General features: G+C 38.2%; 1 protein-coding gene across 1 annotated transcript in view; it reads right to left on the minus strand.

Annotated features, from left to right (window-relative positions):
• Window positions 1–25,880, minus strand: part of nell2a (neural EGFL like 2a) — a 134,496-nt gene that overhangs the window by 72,876 nt on the left and 35,740 nt on the right. The window contains 8 exon segments of the mRNA NM_001080075.3: window positions 298–426; window positions 961–1,066; window positions 2,383–2,474; window positions 8,146–8,248; window positions 13,511–13,639; window positions 15,015–15,097; window positions 15,220–15,292; window positions 24,399–24,495. Of these exon segments, the coding sequence (NP_001073544.2) occupies window positions 298–426; window positions 961–1,066; window positions 2,383–2,474; window positions 8,146–8,248; window positions 13,511–13,639; window positions 15,015–15,097; window positions 15,220–15,292; window positions 24,399–24,495 (812 nt within the window).

A 25,880-nucleotide genomic window follows, 5' to 3' on the forward strand; every position in this document is an offset into this window, starting at 1 on the left:
TGACAGCTCAACTCTGATCATGTGACCTGCATGTGTTTGATTGACGGCTCAACTTCAATCATGTGACCTGCATGTGTTTGATTGACGGCTCAACTTCAATCATGTGACCTGCATGTGTTTGATTGATGGCTCAAACATGATCATGTGACCCTCATGTGTTTGATTGACAGCTCAACTCTGATCATGTGACCCACGTGTTTGACTGGCAGCTCAACTTTGATCATCAGCTGTGTCATGTGACCTGCGAGTGATCATAAGACCCATGTGTGTGTGTGTGTGTGTGTGTGTGTTTCTCACCTTCGCAGTATGCGCTGTCGAGACGCAGCGGTCTGAAGCCGTTCTTGCAGCCGCAGCTGGCTCCAGCATCCAGATTCACACAGTCGGAGTTCTCTGAGCAGATGTTCTCCTCCGCACAGAAGTCATGACCTTTGACCCACACAGCAGAGCCTAAAGGTTACTGGACGCACTCTCAGAATGTTCTATATGCACAGCTAGTGTTTTCAGCTAATAATAAACATCCTGTGAACGATTAATGTGACTATTTCAATGTCATCAGGTTTCTTTTACAGCAGCGATGTTGTGATGTATTAAAATATAATCAGTTTAATAGACTTCAGCGTTCATTTAGTTGCTCAAGTGTAAAACCAGATGAAAAGCTGTTTAAACACAAGCGGCGTCAGGAGGAGAAACTGAACTGAACATACAGGAGTCAAACACAGTCATATGATAAAGACATGAAGCAGACCAGTGTCACGTGACGCAGTGCTTCTTCTTCAGTCTGAGACCCACTTCATATCAGATATTAATCAGGCACTGAAGATCACTGATTTTTTAAAAGAAAACTCAGGAGTTACACAGCATACAGCTCACCAGAAGCGCTTGGACTTGTTGCTGAAAATGAAAAGTCCTTCTGCATATACCCTATAACTCAAACACTGTAGAGAGAGTGTGAAACTGTACCTCTGCAGACTCTACAGCATCTGTCTGTCAGTGTGATCTGATCCGATTCAGCACAGGAGAGCGCAGGACAGTCCTCAGCGCCTGGCACACGGTGCATAGTGCGGTCCTGACCAAAACACAAGGGTATCAGTTATTACATCTGACATGTACAATCATATATGGACAAATTACGGACAAATAGAGTGTTTAGACATTTTTTTTTATTAGGCAAAGCCATTCAAAAACAAGGAATGCAAAAAATTATTTAAAATGTATAATTATATAAAGTAAATAATAATCATTTTAATATCCAATTAATTTTAAGTATTTTTTTGTTAAATATATTCAACTAAAATAATTACCCTAAACCTAATGAACTAAACTATACACTAAAATATAATATATAAAAATGTGTGATATTTAAATATAAACATAACTTAAATACATATCATTATAATAATAACTATTAAAATTATTGAAATAATATTAATATACACACATATCTAATTATAAATACATCATTATTTTCATTACATTTCATAATAATTCATAATAATAAAACATACAGGAATAAAACACATTTTATCATTAATATTATGTTTTTTTTATTTATTATTTTCATCATTATTACTGCATTTATATATATATATATATATATATATATATATATATATATATATATATATATATATATATATATATATACATAATTAAAAATACAATACAAATATTACTAAAATACATTAAATACATTTGAATAATTATATTCAAATATTAAAATCTAAATCAAATCAACAATTAATCAACACAAAATAATTTCTGAAGGATTGTGTGACAATTTACAAATATATATATATATATATATATATATATATATATATATATATATATATATATATATATAAACAGAAAACAGATATTTCAAATACTACATAAATGAATAAATAACAATAATTATAGCTGTTATTATTAGTAATAATAATAATTGTTGTTTTTATTATTGTTTATAACATGAAGTAGACATGCTTATTTATTTTTGCACATACTGTTTATTTTTATTTCATTAATTTATTTAAATTAGTTTAATATATAAAGTGTTACATTTGCTTTTTCAAAATATTAATAATAAAATATACTGGAATATTTTTTAAACATAACATTACATTATTATTTCATAATTAATCATAAAATAATTTCTGAATTATTGTTTGACACTAAACACTGGTGTAATGATGCTGAAAATTCAGCTTTAATCATCTTTAAATTATGCATTAAAATATATATATATATATATATATATGTAGATATATATATAGAAAACAGTGTTTTCAAATGCTAATAATATTTCAGAATATATTTGCAGAATATGCAGTGTTTGTGAGCAGAACAGACACACAGTGTTGCTAATAGTGTTCAATATTTGTGTTATTTTAGTGTTGTTACCCTGCACTGGAAGAGCTGGCAGAGTCCAGAGGGATGATGAACGGCACAGCGCTGTCCCTCCACCAGCGTCTGCTCCGAGAACAAGCACATCGCTGCAGAAAAACACCAGCGAACACACAGGTGAGCATTCACAGAGCAACATCACACACAAAACTACACACAAACACACCGAGCGCATGATAAACGGGTCAACTGAGGGATTCTGTGCTGCGGTTTCAGAGAAAAGCGAAGCAGAAAATTCCCGAAACCTGCTGTATAATGCCAGAAGACACGCAAAACTGCAGACAGACGATCATTGCTGGAGGATAATTACTCCCACGACACCAATTACCTCAAGTAAATACTGAGAGATGCTGGAGTGAATCATATCTGCTGAATCACTAATGAACAAGTCATCTGATCACAGGCAGATGAGTTCCTATCTGCTGAATCAGTCTCAAATGATTCCTCAGATCACAGATTATTTGGTCATTTCTGCTGAATCAGTCACAAATGATTCCTCTGATCTCAGGCAGAATTGTTGATATCTGCTGAATCAGTCACAAATGATTCCTCTGATCACAGATTATTAGTTCATTTCTGCTGAATCAGTCACAAATAAATGTGCTGAATCAGTCATGAATTATTCCTCTGATTACAGAAAGATGCATTCATATCTGCTGAATCACCCTTAAATGATTCCTCAGATCATAAATGTGTTTGTATTTGGTGAATCAGTCATGAATCAATCTACTGAATCAGTCATGAATGACTCTGCTGAATCAACCATGAATGAATCTACTGAAACGGTCATGAGTGAATTTGCTGAATTATTCTTGAATGAATCTGCTGTGTCAGTCACAAATGATTCATCTGATCACAAGCAGATGTTCAAATATGCTGAATCAATCATGAATGAATCTGCTGAATCAGTCATTAATGAGTCTACTGAATCAGCCATAAGTAAATCTGCTAAATTACTCATGAATTAATCTGCTGAATCAGTCATCATTAAATCTGCTGAATCACTCTTGAGTGAATCTGCTGAATCAGTCATGAATGAATCTGCTAAATCAGTCATAAATGATTCCTCTGATCACAAGCAGATGTTCAAATCTGCTCAATCATTCATAAATGAATCTGCTGAATCCCTCATGAATTTATCTGCTGAATCAGTCATAAATGAATCTGCTGAACCAGTCATGAGTAAATCTACTGAATCTGTCATAAATGAATCTGCTGAATCAATCATAAATGATTCCTGGGTTCAGAAATGTGTTTGTATCTGGTGAATCAGTCATGTATCAATCTACTGAATCAGTTGTGAATGATTCCTCTGATCACAGGCAGATGTTCAAATCTGCTGAATCAGTCATGAATGATTCTGCTAAAAACAAACAGCACTTCAAATCTGCTGAATCATTTGTAAATGAACCAGCTGAATCAGTCATGAATACATTTGCTGAATCAGTCTTGAATGATTCATCTGATCACAGGCAGATGTGTTCATTTATGTTGAATCGGTCACAAATGATTCCTCAGATCACGGACAGATGTGTTCATATCTGCCGAATCAGTAATAAATGATTCCTCAGATCACAGACAGATGTGTTCATATCTTCTGAATCGGTCACAAATGATTCCTCTGATTACAGACAGATGTGTTCATATCTGCTGAATCAGTAATAAATGATTCCTCAGATGACAGACAGATGTGTTCATATCTGCCGAATCAGTAATAAATGATTCCTCAGATCACAGACAGATGTGTTCATATCTTCTGAATCAGTAACAAATGATTCCTCTGATCACAGACAGATGTGTTCATATCTTCTGAATCAGTAACAAATGATTCCTCTGATCACAGACAGATGTGTTCATATCTTCTGAATCGGTCACAAATGATTCCTCTGATCACAGACAGATGTGTTCATATCTGCCGAATCAGTAATAAATAATTCCTCAGATCACAGACAGATGTGTTCATATCTTCTGAATCGGTCACAAATGATTCCTCTGATCACAGACAGATGTGTTCATATCTGCTGAATCAGTAATAAATGATTCCTCAGATCACAGACAGATGTGTTCATATCTGCCGAATCAGTAATAAATGATTCCTCAGATCACAGACAGATGTGTTCATATCTTCTGAATCAGTAACAAATGATTCCTCTGATCACAGACAGATGTGTTCATATCTTCTGAATCAGTAACAAATGATTCCTCTGATCACAGACAGATGTGTTCATATCTTCTGAATCAGTAACAAATGATTCCTCTGATCACAGACAGATATGTTCATATCTTCTGAATCAGTAACAAATGATTCCTCTGATCACAGACAGATGTGTTCATATCTTCTGAATCAGTAACAAATGATTCCTCTGATCACAGGGAGATGAATTCATCTCTGCTGAATCAATTATGAATGATTCCTCAGATCACAGGCAGATGTGTTCGTCTCTTCTGCTGCATTAATTTCAGCGTCAGGCATTGAAGCAGCTCTGGAAGTGTAATTACAGTGAGTGAATTTCATAATTAAAGCTGCGCTGCATTATTTAATGGCAGGTTTGTGTCATTTGCACGCAGTTTGTGAGCGCAGCAGGAGATCAGACGTATTGCAGAAGCAGCAGAATGAAGCCGTTTCATCAGATAAATTAACACAGATGAAAAAATGATCAAGATTTAATGTGGGTTTGAGTCAAACGTTCACCTGAAGCTCTGAGATCGACTGTTCATTTGAAGCTTTAGTTGAAATGGAAACTGAATGAACACTAATGACCTGGATATTATGAACTGAATTTGCTTTATTTCAAAGTAAAACAATGTTTATTCACATTTTTACTGTCATAATTATAAGTTAAAGCCGCCACAGTGGCGCAGTGGGTAGTGCTGTTGCCTCACAGCAAGAAGGTCACTGGTTCAAGCCTCGGCTGGGTCAGCTGTCCTGAACTTGTCTGTAGTGTATGTGTGTGAATGAGAGTGTAGATTTACCTATCTCAGTCTAAAGCACAGGGTGCAAGAGCATTAAGAGCGTGTCTGAATCCACGTCTGCTATTTTAAGGATTTTACTGATTTGATAAACTACTCAGCACCACAGAATTGGCTTATTGAAGGCAAACGTTATCGTACAACTAGACATTGTTTAATCCAAAATGTAAGACCATGTAAAATAGCATTTAAGACTTTTTAATAAATGTTTAACGGTGTTAAATTTCTCTGAATGGGTTTATCAATTTTTAATACTTTTTAAGACCCCTGCAGACACCCTGTATTAAGTGTTTGGACCTGCATAGCTCCGCGCTCTGCTGGACTTTAGAGCAGCTTTTAGTTGGTTCCTATTTAAGTTCCTCAAAATAGCAACACGCAAAAAAATGCGCCCTAACACACCTCCTTTATAGACCAGCACACACATGAGTCCACAAAGCAGCACAAATGCATTTGCTAATTAAACAACCTGCTGCACAATGTGAACATCAGGGATGCGCTGGTCTGAAAATAGCAACAAGTCAGGCCAAACACGCCTTACTGCACCGGGTGTATGATAGGGCCCTGTGTTTTTATTATTAATATTATATTTATTATGATTTTTATTTTCATGATTATTAGTGTGCATATAAAAAAACTATATAACATGTGAGGAGACACGTGATTTTATAGTTTACAAAGACAAAATGCAAAGAAATACAAACAGACAAAAAATAAACAGTAAGTCATTTATTGCTTACTGATGTTCTACGACATATATATATATATAATTAATAATAATTTAAGAATTAAATAAAATGATATATGTATTATATAATTTAATATATTTACTAATATATAATTATAGAAATAATAAATATTAATAATAAAATGCATTTGAATAATTATATTGAAATCTTATAATATTACAACATATATTATTATTTAATAACATAAAATGATTTCTAAAAGATTGTTTGATCACTAAAATTCAGCTTTTAATCACAGCTATTAATTACAATATACAAAATAAATAAACAGAAAATAGCTATTTTAAATACTACATTATTATCATATATAAATTAATAAATAATAATTAACTGTTATTATTATTATTATTATTATTGATGATATTGTTTTTTATTATTATTATGAAGTAGACTATTTATTTTTGCCCATATTGTTTAATTTATAAATGATTAATTTAATTTAATTAGTGGCGTCATGGTGGCTCAGTGGGTAGCATGATCGCCTCACAACAAAAAGGTCGCTGGTTTGAGCCTCTGCTGGGTCAGTTGGAGTTTGCATGTTCTCCCCGTGTTGGTGTGGGTTTCCTCCGGGTGCTCCGGTTTCCCCCACAGTCCAAACACATGCGCTTTAGGGGAACTGATCAACTACATTGGCCGTAGTGTGTGAGTGTGTGTGAATGAGTGTGTATGGATGTTGGGGTGCAGCTGAAAGAGCATCCGCTGTGTAAAACATATGCAGGATAGGTTGGCGGTTCATTCCACTGTGGTGACCCCTGATTAATAAAGAGACTACGCTGACAATAAATGAATGAATTTAACTAGTTTAATTCGTATCTATATAGTGTTACACTTGCATCTTCCACATTTAAGATACTCGTACACTAAGGCTAGCTCACGGCAGCAATGAGCGCTAACTCTGAAATTAGCATGGATGTCAGCCATGACTAATAATACAGCAGGGTCATCTTCACTTCTTAATTACGTGTGGATTAACGAGCTGTGAGGATAATGACTGGGCTGTGGAGGCAGACGCTCATCAGTCGATCAGGAGGACGAGTAAACAAAACAACACACCACGCTTCAGAGCTGATCGAAATCTGCATAACCCTCATTTATTGGCTTGTGATAAATAATTGATTTGAATATGCAAATGAGCTGCTTGACACTTCTGGATGTGGGTGTAGCTTAGCAACAGAAGAGTGTGGTCAGTCGTCAGGCAACCGAGTGTATGTGTGTGAATATTGGTGTGTGTGTGTGTTTATATGTGAGTGTGTGTTATGTAGGTTTATGTTTTATGTATATTTGCGTGTGTGTGTGTGTGTGTGTGTGTGTGTGTGTGTGTGCGCGTGCATGCGCGTGTGTGTGTGTTTGAATGTAGTGTGTTTATTTATTATTATGTGTATGCATCTGTGTATACAAATGTGTGTGTATGTGTGCACATGTATAGTGTTTGTTTGTGTATAGGAATGTGTGTGTAGATACCATTGTGTTTGTGTGTTCATATATGTGTGTTTGTGTGGGCATGTGTGTATGTTTGTGTGTGTGTGTGTGTGTGTGTGTGTGTGTGTGCGCGCACATGTGTTTGTTTTGTTTGTTTGTTAGTTAGTGTGTGTGTTTTATGCGTAGATACCATTGTGTTTGTGTGTTTATATATATATAAATGTGTGTGTGTGTGTGTGTGTGTGTGTGTTTAGATATGTTTGTGTGTGTGTGTGTACATGTATATACAAATGTGTGTGTTTGTGTAAATAAATGTGTTTATTTATGTGTGTGTGTATGTGTATCATGTGTTTTTGTTTATATGTGTGTATTCTGTACATGTGTGTTTATTGTGTTTGTGTGTGTGTTTATAAATGTTTATACATCTGGGTTTGTGTTTATATATGTGCGCATGTATGTTTATGTATGTTTGTGTTTATATGCGTGTATATTATGTGTGCTCGCGCATGTATTTAAATGTGTACGAGTGTGTGTAAATATAAATATATGTGTGTTAATGCTTATACGTGTGTGTTTGTGTATATAAATGTGTATCTATATATGTGTATGTGTGTGTGTTACTCACGCTGACACTCTTTACAGCAGGTTCCTGTCACATATGCAGGGGTCGTACCATCAGGACAGTCCAGCGGGGGACACAGAATCTTCTCACAGCGGACCGTTCCATTCTGCAGAAGATCAAAGGCTCGGTCAGTGATGCTGGAACGTCTGGTTAGTATCTGCAGTGTAACACTGATCTGCGCACTGTGATTTCTGCAAGGACGGTTCAAAGGAATGACCTTGATTTGCTAAATGATTCACAAAATGATTTGCTAAATGATTCATGAAATGATCTGCTGGCTGGGTCTCATTTGGAAGGCTGCGTCAGCCGCATACATCACTGTCTTATTGAAGAACAGAAACGCTTTCACTGCACAGTCAGAAAAGATTATCTGTAATTTACACATTATAGGGAGGAACAGTCGTTTTATTAAGCTTAAATAAGACTTTGTTGATGAAATACGCATCGCAAATCCTTCATAATGAGATTCAGCAGCAAAAATAGGAGCTAAATATTACAATAAACGATTTACTCACAGGTCCCGGTGAAATTAAAATAGCGATTTTGTTTTTTTTAAATGTCAGTATCAGAACTGGCCATCTCTAAGCTAGTGCGCTCCAAAATTCACATTACGTAGATATAAACCTAATATAACATCTAAAGTTTGTAGTTTGTCTTAAATAGATCAACGATTTTTTTGTCGTCGCACTTCAATTTATGATAAAATTTTTCAACCAATCAGATGCTCTCTAGTAGCTGACATGCACCACCCCCTTCGTTCTCATTGGCTTTTCATTTGATCCGCTTAAGCCACTCTCAACCACTCTCATTGGCAGAGCTGTGATAATCACGAAACGCTATTGACTGTTTTTTTAAAGGGGGAGAAGCTACTATATCCTCCGCCCTCTCTTCATGTTTCAGTTGAAATTACGTCAAACATAAAATAAAGACCATTAACAATTTGTTTAGTGATTATATAAATTGCTCACAAAACTATTCACTTAACTATGACTATCTTTCACGATAACCAGATATAATCATAACTATAACGATAACTATAGCTAATACTTTAGATAAAACTATTTCTATATTTATAATATTGACAAACTATAACTAACAACATTTAAAACTATAACGATAATCATAGCTATAAGTACATCCGTAACTTTGAAGTCAGCTGTAGTTATGATAACCATAATTATAGCTACAGCTACAATAATAACTATATCTGTAACTATAAATGTAACTATAACTTCCGCTATAGTTGTAACGATTTGTTTAACGATTTTATAAATTGCTCACAAAATTATTCACTTAACAACTATGGCTATCTTTAATGATAACCAGATATAATCCTAACAACCATAACGATAACTATAGCTATCACTTTAATTATAACATAATTATTTCTATATTTCTAACATTGACTAAAACAATACTGTAACGACATACAACAATGATTTTATAGCTATAACTACATTCGTAACTATGATATTAGCTATAGTTATGAAGATATAAGGTACAGCTACAATAATAACTATATCTGTAATTATAAATTTAACTATAGCTTTAGCTATAGTTGTAACAATAACTATAACATATACTATAGCAATAACTGTACATATAATTATCACAGAAAACAACTATAAAACAAAACTACGTAACAACTATAAAACAATATCTATCACCGCAACTTTTTCGTTAACTATATACACTATATATAACTAATATAATGACTATAGTTATCATTATTGCTACTGTTAGTTACTGAAATCGTTACTAAGATTATAAAATAAGTCATATTTATGGTCATTGTAATTGTGGTGAACATGACATTAGCTATATTTATAACGATAACTATAATTATAGCTATAAGAATAGCTATATCTGTAATATGAAATTTACTATAACTTTAGTTATAATTATAACAATAACTTTTTAAATGATTAGTATAAGCGATTGTATAAATGCCTCACAAACGATTCACTTAATAACTATGACTATTTTTCCCGATAATCATATATACGTTATCCTAATAGCTATAACGATAACTATAGCTATCACTTTAATTATAACATAACTATTTCTATATTTATAACATTTACTAAAACTATAATTGTAACAACATATAACGAAAACTTTATAGCTGTAACTACATCCGAAACTATGACATAACTATAACAATAACTATATAATTATAAATTTAACTATAACTAGCTATAGTTTTTACGATAACTATAACAACTGTAGCTTGTCTCTCTATGTGGGTGGAGTAATACACCACAAGGGTGAAGAGGCTGTACGAGTGCTGGTATTGCAGTATATCGCAGGGCTATCTGCCAATCAGATTCGAGAACCACACGGAACTATTGTATAAATCTACTATCACAATTTTCACACTACTATCTACTATCACAACCATTTTTTCGTTAACGATAACACTAACTTTTATTTAAACTATATACATATGGTAACTAGTACAATGACTATAATTATTGTTGTGACTGTTAGTTACCAATTTAATTATTATGATTATAAAACTATAGTTATATTTATGGTCATCGTCATTGGTGCGAACACACTTGAACGTGAGAAAAAAGTGCTGTAATATTTATTTGTAGTTAAAGTAGAGTTGTTTCTGTGGTTGATTTCTATGCAAGAAAAGAATTATTGTTACGTAAAACAATAACTATCACAAAAAAATAAATAGCATTATCTGCAATTATTAATTTAACGGTAACATTAGCTATATTTGCAACGATAACTTATATCGATGGCTATAACTTTTACTGTTATGTGACTATACAATGACTGTAGTTATAATGGTTAGTTACAAATATAGTTGTGATTGTATTTTAATTTAAATAAAATTATAATATAAATAATATTTACGTTTCTCGTCATTGGTGTGAACTAGAGATCTGCGCGGGACTAAATTTTGAATCCCGCTCCCGCCACTTTAGCCTGAACTCGACCGCTCCCGCTTATATACAGCATTTGTTGTCCCGCTGCCAGACCCGCCCTGTTTTCTATCCGCCGCGCTTCGTTTTCTATCCGCCACGCCTGTTCCTGCTAATGGACGGGGGGAGAACAAAAACGAAAACCACCCAGCCATATATAACAAGCTGTCTGTATAAACACACACATAAGCACCAAGCAAGTGACACACACAGACAGCGTGTGTCTCTAATTCACACACACACAGAGCACAAAGCTCCAAAATTAAACCAGTTACCGACCGCTTCCCCGCTTTATTCGAAAATTTATTCCCGCGGCGCTCGAAATCTGCAGACCTCTAGTGTGAACAGGCTTTAAAGTCTGCATGAACCAGAAGCTGCGACTGTTTTGTTTTTTTCTTCGTATTGTATTGCAAGAAACGAAATATTAAATGAGAAACAGTGGGCGTGGCTTGTTTTTTCTACTTTTTTTCTTCGTATTGTACTGCAAGAAATGAAATATTAAATGAGAAACAGTGGGCGTGGCTTGTTTTTTCTACTGCGAGCTGATTGGATGTAGTAAAGTAGACGTGTCATTCAGACAGATAGGGAAAAGGGGTTTGGGAAAAGTTATTACAACCTAACAGACTCCTCCTCCTCCTCACTATTTCTGATTGTTGTCATAGCGATGTCAAAACTGACCGTTGGAGGGGCGTGGCTAAGCATGTTATGCCCGCCCACTTCCTCAGACAGACCTAATCTGAGAATTTAACTGAAAATTCAGATATTAATTAAAGATTACAAGAGCAAACTATTTTTGCTTTCTCAATGCCATGCACAGATGAATTGTTCAGCACAAAACTAGCGACGCAGCTAGCTAAATAAATATCGCTAGTTTAGATTTCATGTGAGAACACAATGCCATAGTCAAAAGTAGAGCGGTGTCAGTGGTTTATTTTTATGCGAGAACACGCAGTTGTGTTAAATTTTAATTCTCTGATCTGGAGCTCCGTCAAATATTCATCAGCAGAAGACGTATAATCACGCTTGTCGCCTGCAGACCTCGCTGTACTCGCTGAATAGGGCTTAATCATGACTAGACGCTGTTGTTAGCTCAGCCAATCAACCGGTGTGCAATTAGCTCATTAGCGGCGCGCGAGTTCGGTAAACACTGGAATGCCACTGAGATTTGCATGTGCTGGAAAGTCAGCAGATACTGTGAGGTGAGGAGGATTCTCTCATTACACATTCACTGAGCAGTAAAGCAGCACAGCCTCCACAGTCTCCAGGCCAATCTGCTGCTGCTGCTGCTGCTGCTCACAGAGGTTTAGTGGAGACACTGTAGTGCAGCAGAGACACGCGCACACACTGACACAGACAACAGAGTCTGTGTGTGTGTAAGTGTGTGTGTGCACCCGTGTGTGTGTGTGTGTGTGCGCCCGTGTGTGTGTGTGTGTGTGCACCCGTGTGTGTGTGTGTGTGTGTGCGCCCGTGTGTGTGTGTGTTATGACGTGTCCGTCTGTGGGCAGTGTGTGTGTGTGTGTTATGATGTGTGCATCTGTGAGTGTCAGTGAGTGTGTGTGTGTTATGATGTGTGCATCTGTGGGTAGTGTGTGTGTGAGATTAGTGTGTTTTTGTGGTCAGTGTGTGTGTGGTCAGCGCGCGTGAGTGGTCAGTATGCATGTGTCTGTGTGTGTTATGATGTCTGCTTTTGTGGGCAGTGTGTGTGTGTGGTCAGTGAGTGTGTGGGTGTGTGTGTGTGTGTGTGTGTGGTCAGTGAGTGTGTGGGTGTGTTATGACGTGTGTGTGTGTGTGTGTGTGTGTGTGTGTGTGTGTGTGTGTGTGTGTGTGTGTGTGCGTGTGTGTGTGTGTGTGCGTGTGTGTGTGTGTGTGTGTTATGATGTATGCATCTGTGGGCAGTGTGTGTTATGATGTGTGCATCTGTGGGTAGTGTGTGTGTGTGTGTGTGTGTGTGTGTGTGTGTGTGTGTGTGTGTGTGTGTGTGTGTGTGTGTGTGTGTGTGAGATTAGTGTGTTTTTGTGGTCAGTGTGTGTGTGATCAGCGTGTGTGCGTGGTCAGTATGCATGTGTCTGTGTGTGTTATGATGTCTGCTTTTGTGGGCAGTGTGTGTGTGCATGTGTGATTAGTGTGTGTGGTCAGTGTGTTTGTGTGCGGTCAGTGAGTGTGTGGATGTGTCATGATGTGTGTGTGTGATTAGTGTGTGTGTGGTAAGTGTGTTATGTTGTGTCTGTGTCAGACACACAGAAACTGATAAAGTGTGTGTGTGTGTGTGTGTGTGTGTGCACGTGCACGTGCACGTGTGTTTATGTGGTCAGTGTCTATGTGTATGCATGTCAGTGTGTGTATGTGTGTGCCCACGTGTACAGTGTGTGTGTATGTGTGTGTGCCCACGTGTACAGTGTGTGTGTGTGTGTGTGTGTGTAGAGACTGACTGAGCATGTGCAGTTCTTGCAGCCGTCGGTCCAGCTCTGCTCCTCTCTGTAGATCTGATCCTTCACTCGACACGTTCTCTCACAGTAACACGAGTCCAGACCAGACATCTTCTCCTCGGCCAGAGAAAGCTAAAACACACACACACACACACACACACACACACACACACACTTCATCAGTTTCTGTGTGTCTGACAGTTCTGGTCTCACTATAAACAGACCGGCAGAGGTTTAGAGAACCCTCTCCTTCAGTTCGTTTATTTCAACATGTAAAACTGTCAAATCAAAACAATAAAAAACACAGGCTGGAATAGTTGGCGGTTCATTTCGCTGTTGCGCCCTCTGAAATAGACTAAGCTTAAGATAAATGAATATTATAATATTATATTATATTATATTATATTATATTATATTATATTATATTATATTATATTATATTATATTATATTATATTATATTATATTATATTTAATTATATTATATTATATTAAATTGTATTATATTATATTATATTATATTATATTATATTAAATTGTATTATATTATATTATATTATATTATATTATATTATATTATATTATATTAAATTTAATTTAACTTAATTAAATTAAATTATATTTATATTATATTATATTATATTATATTATATTATATTATATTATATTATATTATTATATTATATTATATTATTATATTATATTATATTATATTATATTATATTATATTATATTATATTATATTTAATTATATTATATTAAATTGTATTATATTATATTATATTATATTATATTATATTATATTAAATTGTATTATATTATATTATATTATATTATATTATATTATATTATATTATATTATATTATATTATATTAAATTTAATTTAACTTAATTTAATTAAATTATATTTATATTATATTATATTATATTATTATATTATATTATATTATATTATATTATTATATTATATTATATTATATTATATTATATTTAATTATATTATATTAAATTGTATTATATTATATTATATTATATTATATTATATTTTATTATATTATATTATATTATATTATATTATATTATATTATATTATATTATATTAAATTTAACTTAATTTAATTAAATTATATTATATTATATTATATTATATTATATTATATTATTGTCAGTGTATTTGGTGTCTTTTTATATAATAATCCTTGATAAAATTGCAAGTTTAATCAATCTCTAATATTTTGTATGTTATTAATATTGTATTATTTTCTGTATTTTATATTTGCAGCTTTGAATACGCAGAGTTTATAGTGTATTTAATTGATCTAAAGCATATTTTCCTCGCTCTCCTTTTACATGCAGAATCATCCTGCTTTAATAATAATATGTCGTGATATTTGGTGTCAGATCTAATGAAACTCCTCTGGCAGTCATTCACACTCGCATTCCAGCTGACGAACCGCAATTAATGCATTCATTACAGTCTGAATGTGTCTGAATGTGTGCTGTTCACCTTGCTGGAGGTCTTGGCCAGAATATCCTGCAGCTCCATGATCTTCTGCACCAGTCCATGAAAATCATTGCATGTCGGACAGGCTAAAAAACACACACACACACACACACACACACACACACACACATACACACACATGCATTGAGCAGACCTGACAGACAAGCACATGTTTTATTAATATTAATTAATAATTAGCAGCACGTACTGCGGTTCAGATCAGGACACTGAGTGATGAATCCCTGCGGCATTACGAGGATCTGAAGGTCCTGCATGATTCCCTGCAGCACACACACACACACACACACAACCACAATTTACAAACATATTTAGATCCGTTCGTAAAATCAGTGAATCATTTCAGATCGTTTGATTAAGTGAATCATTTACTAGAGAGACTCACTCTGAATGGATCATTTGAATCAGTGAATTTTTTACTAGAGACTCACTCGGAACAGATCATTTGTATCAATGAATTAGTTATTGGAGACTCACTGTGAACAAATCATTTGAATCAGTGAATCAATTACTGGAAATTTACAGATCAGTTGAATCAGTTAATGACTGGAGACTCACCAGGAACAAATCATTTGAATCGGTGATGAATGATTTTAAGTAGAGTAATTCTGAAAGGATCATTTGAAATAGTGAATCATTTACTGGAGACTCACTCTAAACATATCCTTTAACTCAGTGAATCATTTTCTGGAGACTCAATCTAAACAGATCATTTGAATCAGTGAATCATTTACTGGAAACTTACTCTGAACAGATAAGTTAAATCAGTGAATCAATGGTGACTCACTAGGAACGGATCATTTGAATCAATGACAAATGATTTTCAGGAGAATCATTATGAACAGATTATTTGAATCAATTAACCATTTATTGCAAACTCACTCTGAACAGATCTTTTGAGTCAGTGAATATATTACTGGAGACTCACTCTAAACAAATCATTTGAATCAATGAATCATTTGTTGGAAACTTACTCTGAACAGATGAGTTGTATCAGTGAATCCTTTACTGGAAACCCACTCTGATCAAATAATTTGAATCAGTAAATATTTTACTGGAGATCCACTCTGAACAGATCAGTTAAATTAGTGAATCATTTACTGAAGACTCACTCTGAACAAATCATTTGATTTAGTGAATCATTTACTGGAGACTCACTCTGAACAAATCATTTGATTTAGTGAATCATTTACTGGAGACTCACTCTAAACAAATCATTTGATTTAGTAAATCATTTACTGGAGATTTACTCTGAACAGGTCATTTGAATCAGTGAATCATTTACTGGAGAACAACTCTGAACAAATCATTTGAATCAGTGAATCAGCAAGTGATGATTTTTCCCATAACAAAAATTTCAGTCAGATTCATTCAGGACATGTAATCGTGTAAAAAGTGCACTACTGTGTTGTGGAGTGTTGTGTAAGTAAGTAAAAGTAGAAGTTTCCAAAAATAAAAATACTATAATAATAATCCTCATATAACACAATGAACTACAGACACTTCGAATATGTGCTTAAGTACAGCAGTGTGGTAAACACACACACACACACACCGTCCACCACCGCTGAGACTAATTACATCTAAACACAGCACTCAATCAACAACAAGCACTCGGAAACACAGACCTTGAGCTGCTCAATGGAGAAATGTGTGTGATTATTGCCCATAAGCACATTCTCTCAGTCCTCGATGCAGCCACCAGCAGAGCATCATGGGTAAAACCTGCCAGAGATTCTCAAAGTGCGGCTTTTAGATGTTCAAGGCTGCGTGTGTTAGACCTGTGCAGTCTGAACACTCATTACTGCACATTTACTCTGGACATGCTTCTGGATCAGCGCCTGATACACTTTATTACTGTACTCTTTAGTTTCAGCGTGAGGTGTATATTTAGAGGCTTCATCTCTAACTGGGTCTGACTGGTGCTGGACGCTGTAGAGGTGATAGAGATGGGCACCAGTGGGCGGGGCTTGCCCCTTCTGATGACACGTATAAAGGGTGAAGGTCAATCAAAGTGTTTCATGTTGAACATTAGAGGCTGCTGGAGATATTCACAAATACACTCACCGGCCACTTTATTAGGTACACCTCACTAGGGGTTGGACCCCTTTTTGCCTTCAGAACTGCTTTAATCCTTCATGGCAGAGATTCAACAAGCTACTGGAAATATTCCTCAGAGTTTTTGCTCCATATTGTCATGATAGCATCACACAGTTGCTGCAGATTTGTCGGCTGCACATCCATGATGCCAATCTCCCGTTCCACCACATCCCAAAGCTGCTCTATTGGATTGAGCTCTGGTGACTGTGGAGGCCTGATCAGGCCAAGGCAGGGCTTTCTCAGGGCCAGCAGCCGGCCTTTTTCGGCCCACCGAATGCCTTAGGCCAAAGTGAGCCAGCTGGGGTTCGGGGCGGAGTGACAGCAGAGGTGTAGTTTGCAAGATGGTGTGCCGCTGTCATTACACTAGTTTTCCTATCACGCAAGAGTGCATGTGCCAAAACATCTGGGAGACTTGGGGTGGGGGGTGGTGTTCAGGGGTGAGGTCTCTGAATAACACTATTGGGAACCGGGATAGGATGCAGCGGGGTTTTGGGCAGCCACTGCGATCAGGAACTGTACCAAAGTTGATGACCCAGGGGTGTTTACAGACTGTACCAAAAAAAGGAGGGGGGGGGGGTGAAATTACAGGAGTTTTCTGGGAGAAATAACAAAACGGGATGATTGCGGGAGATATAGGAGACATATAGGAGACTCCCGGGAAAAATGGGAGTGTTGGTAAGTATGTAAATAAGGGGAGAAACATAGCTGCATGGTCAGTTTAAGATAGCCTATTACATAAACACCTCATAGACCAGTGGTCTTTCGCTTAAGGCTATTTAACACTACTTTTGTCATATGTATAGGCTACATTCCTTTTCTTAAAATGTGTACGCAGGCACAACGAGATAGGCAAGTCTATGTTTTATTACTTGCTCTTAAGTCCTAAAATATAAGGCCCCATTCACACGTGGCGTCAGCGCCAACCCTTCCTGTTCATTCTGAATGGGTGACGTCAGGCGTTGTCGAACTGCATTGTGGATACATCGGTGCCGCTTCAGAGGCGTTGCTCGCTGCAGAAGTTGGGACTAGCTCAACTTTTCAAGCGCCGATGGAAGCGTCAGCCAATCAGATCGCTGTATGCAAATACACCAGCTAGACAGTGGCCTATTGCTGACTGAATTTCATTGGCTGACGCTGCTATGACGATCGCTTCAGCCCCAACTTCAGACACGCCTTCAGTCAAGCGCTGACGCTGAAGCCCCGTGTGAATGGAGCGTTACAGTTTCCTTCACTTAAAATAACCGAATAATAGGTGTGTGCAACATCCTTAATTTATTCTCTCTATAAGTGTCATATTCACCTTATTCTCCGCAGACGAGCGGGCGCTGCCATTTGAATCTTTTTGGCTTGAGACTTCCGGTCTCATTCACTTCCATTCATTTTTAGACATTAAAAACTGCTTGTTACGCTGCTTGATGTTGCAATTTGATATTTTCTTATTATATTATTCTACTTGGTCTGTATAGTCATGCAAACATTTGTTTGTAGAGCAAGTAGTTTGACCGTTTTCTGCCGTTTATTATTCCTAGTCATTTCTCCCATAGGCGACTAAATCGGAAGTTATAAGACAATCGTGAAAACAGACGCACTTCCGCATTTTAGAATAAGGTCAATAGCCTGGGGAAAATGCATGTTTCAGGTCTCTCCAGAGCATTCAGGCTGAATGATTGACGTCTTCTACTGAAACAAGGATGTTATAAATAAACGTTTTATACGAAGTTATTAACAGGGTTTGCATGCTGCGCTGTGAATTATTGGCCTGACAGTGGAAACGCGACATGATTACAGCCTCACTGCTCAACCTCCTGGGTGATTAGCCTGATGAAAGCCCTAGCTCACACTGGCCCGACAGTGGAAATGCAGCTATTGTCATGTTCAAGAAACCAGTCTGGGATGATGTGAAAATCCCCCCCACACCATTACACCACCACCACCAGCCTGAACCGCTGACACAAGGCAGGATGATCCATGCTTTCATGTTGTTGAGGCCAAATTGTGAGCCGAGCATCTGAATGTGTCAGCAGAAATGGAGACTCATCAGAGCAGCAACGTTTCTCCAATCTTCTATTGTCCAGTTTTGGTGAGTCTGTGTGAATTGTAGCCTCAGTTTCCTGTTCTTAGCTGACAGGAGCGGCACCCGGTGTGCTCTTCTGCTGCTGTAGCCCATCCGCCTCAAGGTTGGACGTGTTGTGTGTTCAGAGATGCTCTTCTGCAGAGCTCGGTTGTAGCGAGTGCTTATTTGAGTTACTGTCGCTGGAACCAGTCTGGCCATTCTCCTCTGGCCTTATCAACAAGGCATTTGCACACACAGAACTGCCGCTCACTGGATATTTCCTCTTTGTCGGAGCATTCACTGTAAACCCTAGAGATGGTTGTGCGTGAAAATCCCAGTAGATCAGCAGTTTCTGAAATACTCAGAGCAGCCCGTCTGGCAGCAACAACCATGCCACGATCAAAGTCTCTTAAATCCCCTTTCTTCCCCATTCTGATGCTCGCTTTGAACCTCATCTTGACCATGTCTACATGCCTAAATGCAGTGAGCTGCCGCCATGTGATTGGCTGATTAGATATTTGCATTAGCGAGCAGCTGGACAGGTGTACCTAATAAAGTGGCCGGTGAGTGTATATCAGTGTTTAAATCTCTTCTGAAAGTGAGTTTATGTGTCTAAGTATTGTTGTCCCTCTAAATGTGCTCGAAATGGTAGAAATCTGTGGCCTCAGTGAGAATAACACATCCAGAAATAAACAGATGGAGATGCAGAAGCTGGCTGTAGATCTCCACTCGTTGCGGTAATCAAACACACTCAGAGTCCAGCAGAAAGCAAGTGCAGTTTAATAGGAGGTGGGCAAGGGCGCGCTCTCTGGTAATTGGACATAATCCGCGCGGCGGTGAGGAAATGATGTGGGTGGCGGGAGCGTAATAACCGCTCGCTGTCCTCCTCTGATAAGCAAAACACGCACACACAGATTGAATTTGTCTCATATGTGCCTTAATTTGATTGGCCTCCATCCGGCGTCGCGTATAGACACTCTGTCGCCATGACGACCGGCCCATCGCGCTCCGCCAGAAAGCGTTTATTTGGGCCTGGCAGGAGTCGAGCGGCGTGACTTATGAGAAATTGTTTTCTGGAAATTGTCCTGCCTCTTCAATTTTCCCACCGTAAATTCAGGAGCCGCCGCAGGTCCTGCAGATCCTCCACAGCCATGAGAGAGATGGAGGAGAGCGAGCTCAGTGTAGAGGAACTACTGATCAACACATTCAGCTCCTGTCTGAGTCAGCGAGCGCGCATGAACACACACACACACAAAGAGACTCCCACATACATGAAAACACACACATATATGAAAAAACATTCTCTTATACACATGAAACACCTCATACATGCAAGAACACACACACACACACACACACACTTACATATATGAACAAACATACATGGACTCTCACATCCATGAAAACACACACATGAAAACCCTGACACTTTCAAGAACACAAACAAATGTACACACATACACTCTCACATGAATGAACACACACACAAACACACACACACTCTCACATCAATGAAAACACACACATATATGAAAACACATTCTCACACACGTGCAACAACACACACACACACATATATATGTACACACATACTTACACAGACTCTCACATCAATGAAAACACACACACACACACACACACACACACACAAATGTACACACATACTCTCTCACATGAATAAACACATAGAGACACACACAGACTCTTACATGCATGAAAACACACATATAAAAACATTCTTACACACATGCGAGAACACACACACACACAGGCATCAACATACTCATGCACGCACACTGCACACACACGCCAACACACACACTTGCATTAAAACACACACATGCATTTAGACATGCATTAACGCACACATGCATCAACACACACACACACACACACAGGCATCAACACACTCATTCATGCACACTGCACACACACGCTAATGCACACACATGCATCAACGCAAACACACACACACACAGGCATCAACACACTCATGCATGCACGCTGCACACACATGCATCAATGCATCAACACACACACACACACACAGGCATCAACACACTCATGCATGCACGCTGCACACACATGCATCAATGCATCAACACACACACAGACACACAGGCATCAACACACTCATACATGCACGCTGCACACACATGCATCAATGCATCAACACACACACACACACAGGCATCAACACACTCATGCACGCACGCTGCACACACATGCATCAATGCATTAACACACACACACACACACACACACACACACACATACATACAGACATCAACGCATTCATGCATGCACGCTGCACACACATGCTAACTCACACACATGCATCAACGCACACACACACACACACACACACACACAGGCATCAACACACTCATGCATCAACACACTTATGCATGCACAATGCACACACACACACCAACACACACACAGGCATAGATCCACACACATGCACATGAACATTCATACAAGCACACATTAACTGACATGCATGCACACACACACACACACACACACACACACACACTGGCATGATCATGTGCTGAGTGTGATGTACGCTTTATGGCAACTAGACGATTTTTATACAGTAAAATCTGTGCATTCTCTCCTCTAACCCTAACCTGACCCCAGCAAACACACACACACACACACACACACATTAACATTAAATGTGATTTATAAGCAAAAAGACCCTATACGCATTCAGATATAACTTTATTTGAGGGATCATTTGCTCTGAAATGCAAAAGAAATGAAACACACACACACACACACACACACACACACACAGCATCAACTATGATTGATAACCAAGAAAGTCCTCATAGGTATTCAGGTAATATGTTGTGGGATCATTTCCTCTGCCTAAATCACACACACACACACACACGTACACACACACACATGCACAGAGGGATTGTTTAAATTACAGCAGCCGCGCGGTCAACGAGTGTGGAATCATGGGTAATCAAACAGTAATGGTGCCTTTGATCAGCGCCGGCTCAAACTACATCAATATCTCTGAGTGCAAACGGCCACTGAGACGCTGCTAGAGCTACTGCAGCGTCTGCGCAACAGTCCAGAGACGAGGCCTGATGAAAGAGCACACACACACACACACACACACATCTCTGACTTATATCTGCGATGGAGAACAGAGACATGTATTGGCTTTGCTAATCAGCGTCGCCGTGGAGACAGAAGCAGGGGGCGGGGCGAGAAAACTCGTCAAGATCCACAAACGACATCCAGCGGCTCCTCATCTGACAATTAACACTGGAGAGAGTTCACAAGCTGAGGCCACACACACACACACACACACACACATTTATACATACACACTAATACACATACACACACACACTTTTACACACACATAACAATAATTCAGACACACTAATACAAACACACACGCTAATTAACACACAAATACACACAACTCACACACGCACTCACACACAATAATAAACACCTATCACACACACACTAATACACACTACTGTAATTGAAATTCTCTCACACTCACACACACACACACACTTATGCACATGTACACACACACTAATTAACACACACTAATACACACACTTCCATGCACAAATTCACACACAGTCTCACTCCTACGCGCGCACACACACTAATTCAGACACACTTACACACATGCTTGTATATACACAAACATTAATACACACTCCCACAAACACACACACTTATACACTGCATCTGCATGTATATTTTTACACGCACACACATACTCTCTCACACACACCCTAAAACACATACTCACACAAGCACACACACACAAACACACACATTAATAAACACCTACCACACACTCACTAATACACACTAATTGACATTCACACACAGACACATATACACACACTTACACAAATGTACAAACACAGTAATTACACACATACACACTAATACCCACCCAAATACACACATTTACATGCCCAAATTCACACACACACACTAATTCAGACACATTTACAGACACGCTTGTATATACACAAACATTAATACACACTCCCACAAACACACACACACTTATAAACTGCATGTATATTTTTACAAACACACACACATACTCTCTCACAAATAAACTAACACACATGCTCACACACACACACACACACACACACACACAAACACACACATTAATAAACACCTACCACACACTCACTAATCCACACTAATTGGTATTCACACACACACACACACACACACACACACACACTTACACACATGTACACACACAGTAATTAACACACACACTAATATACATCCAAATACACACATTTGCATGCACAAATTCATACACAGTCTCACTAACACACACACACACTAATTCAGACACATTTACACACATGCTTGTATATACACAAACATTAATACACTCTTATACAATGCACGTATATTTTTACACACACACATACTCTCTCACACATACACTAATACAAACACACACATGCATACACATATTCACACACTAATACACACACCTCTTACACTCACTACTAGACACTAATACACACACACATGAATACACACTAAGACACTTTTCGGACAGTTGCCAAGGCAAAGGTGTTTAGTTGATGCACTCAAATACTCAAAACTGGAAACATATTAAGAGGAATTACTACAATTAACAAAACGACTGAAACTGACAGATATAATCCGACACTTTTTGGCTCGTTTGTGCACATTTTATACCTCTTTTTATCAAATAATGAGTGGAGACAGAAGAATGTGGGCGCTCAGACACAGCAAGCGCACTGTATTTGACATTATGCCCCATTCACACGGGGCTTCAGCATCAGCGCTTGACTGAAGGCGTGTCTGAAGTTGGGGCTGAAGCGATCGTCACAGCAGCGTCAGCCAATGAAATTCAGTCAGCAATAGGCCACTGTCTAGCTGGTGTATTTGCATACAGCGATCTGATTGGCTGACACTTCCATCAGCGCTTGAAAAGTTGAGCTAGTCCCAACTTCTGCAGCGAGCAACGCCTCTGAAGCGGCGCTGACGGATTCACAATGCAGTTCGACAACGCCTGACGTCATCCAATCAAAGTGAATAGGAAGCGTTGACGCTGATGCCACGTGTGAATGCGGTGTTATGTGTGTATTCTGTGTACTCAGAGTTGTGATTATTGTGATGTGTGTATGTGTGTGTGGTTTACTAATGCTTGTGTGCAGCACCTTGAATAGGCCGTGAGCGCTGTTTCTCTGCCCGACCCAGAACGAGCTGTCTTCTGGGATCTCCATCAGAGGAACAGGTACCACTCGCTCGTAAATCCTGGAGGACGATATGAGAGAATCAGACGCAACACCACAGCACAAACAATCACTCATTCTCCTTCAGCTTAGCTTATTCATCAGGGGTCACCACAGCGGAATGAACCGCCAACTATTCCAGCATATGTTTTACACAGAGGATGCCCTTCAAGCTGCAACCCAGTACCAGGAAATACCCATACACACTCATTCACACACACTCATACACTAGGGCCAGTTTAGTTGATCAGTTCCCCCTATAGCGCTTCGCCCATAACAACATTTCTCTGGCCCAGATCTGGCCCACACCATCAGCATTTGCTTGGCTCACATGCCGCAGTGAATTACATGACTGGACCAAGTCTGGCTTCCATACATGAGGCAAACATGGACCACATCTGGGCCAAGTCTCAGCCAAGTTATTAACCCATAACTGGGCCTAACCTGGGCCAAATATGTTGGTGTCTTTACTCAAAATAACTTAAATGTATTTTAAAAGTGGGTCAAGATAGACCAAAGTTTATGTGGCCCACATATACATTTTAACATCTGGGCCAAATACTACATTTGATTTCTGGCCCAAGTCTCGAGTGCCGCCTGTAAGACGGTGCCGCCTCGGCCAAACCTGGGCCATGTTTGGCCCACATGCTGTATGCCAGTGCCGGATGAATGCCTGCTGCGCCAGCTTTATGCCAAACCTGGGCCAGAATTCTTTGCTACCTGGGATGTGTTTGGACTGTGGGGGAAACCGGAGCACCTGGAGGAAACCCACACCAACACGGGGAGAACATGCAAACTCCACACAGAAACACCAACTGACCCAGCCGAGACTCGAACCAGAGATGACCACTGACTACAGAGGCTCAGTGGTTAGTACTGTCGCCTCACAGCAAGTAGGGTTGCTGGTTTGAGTCCCAGCTGGGTCAGTTAGTGCTAAATAGATACAGTGAGATGTAGTGCATCTTACACACTAACATTATAGATAATATACATATACATGTGACCACCCCATAATGGATCATACGATTGTCAGTGTATAATCACATCAATCTTCCCTTGAACACTTTTTCTTGTAAAATAGGTGTTTGTTTCTACACACAGCCTAAAAGTACACAGCTGGATGCATATTTTGTGTTGTCTGACCTACAGTAACCTCAGACATAGCTAATCAGAGAATATTGTAGTTCAGGTTACACAAAATATCCAACAACACTTTTAAACTGAAACATGCTTTATTAATAAAGTGTACGTCATTTAAATAAATACATCTGTGTTACACGAACTAACATTACCGAAAAGGTTAATCCCCTGAGCGTCAGTGTATAATTTGCACCCTGCTCATCACTACATCATTCATTTCCCGAACGGTGCATCAGACTATGGTAGTTCAGCCACGAGTTGCGTAGT

Source organism: Danio rerio, chromosome 25 (assembly GCF_052040795.2).
Source record: "Danio rerio strain M-AB ecotype USA chromosome 25, GRCz13ab, whole genome shotgun sequence".
Classification (NCBI taxonomy): Eukaryota; Metazoa; Chordata; class Actinopteri; order Cypriniformes; family Danionidae; genus Danio; species Danio rerio.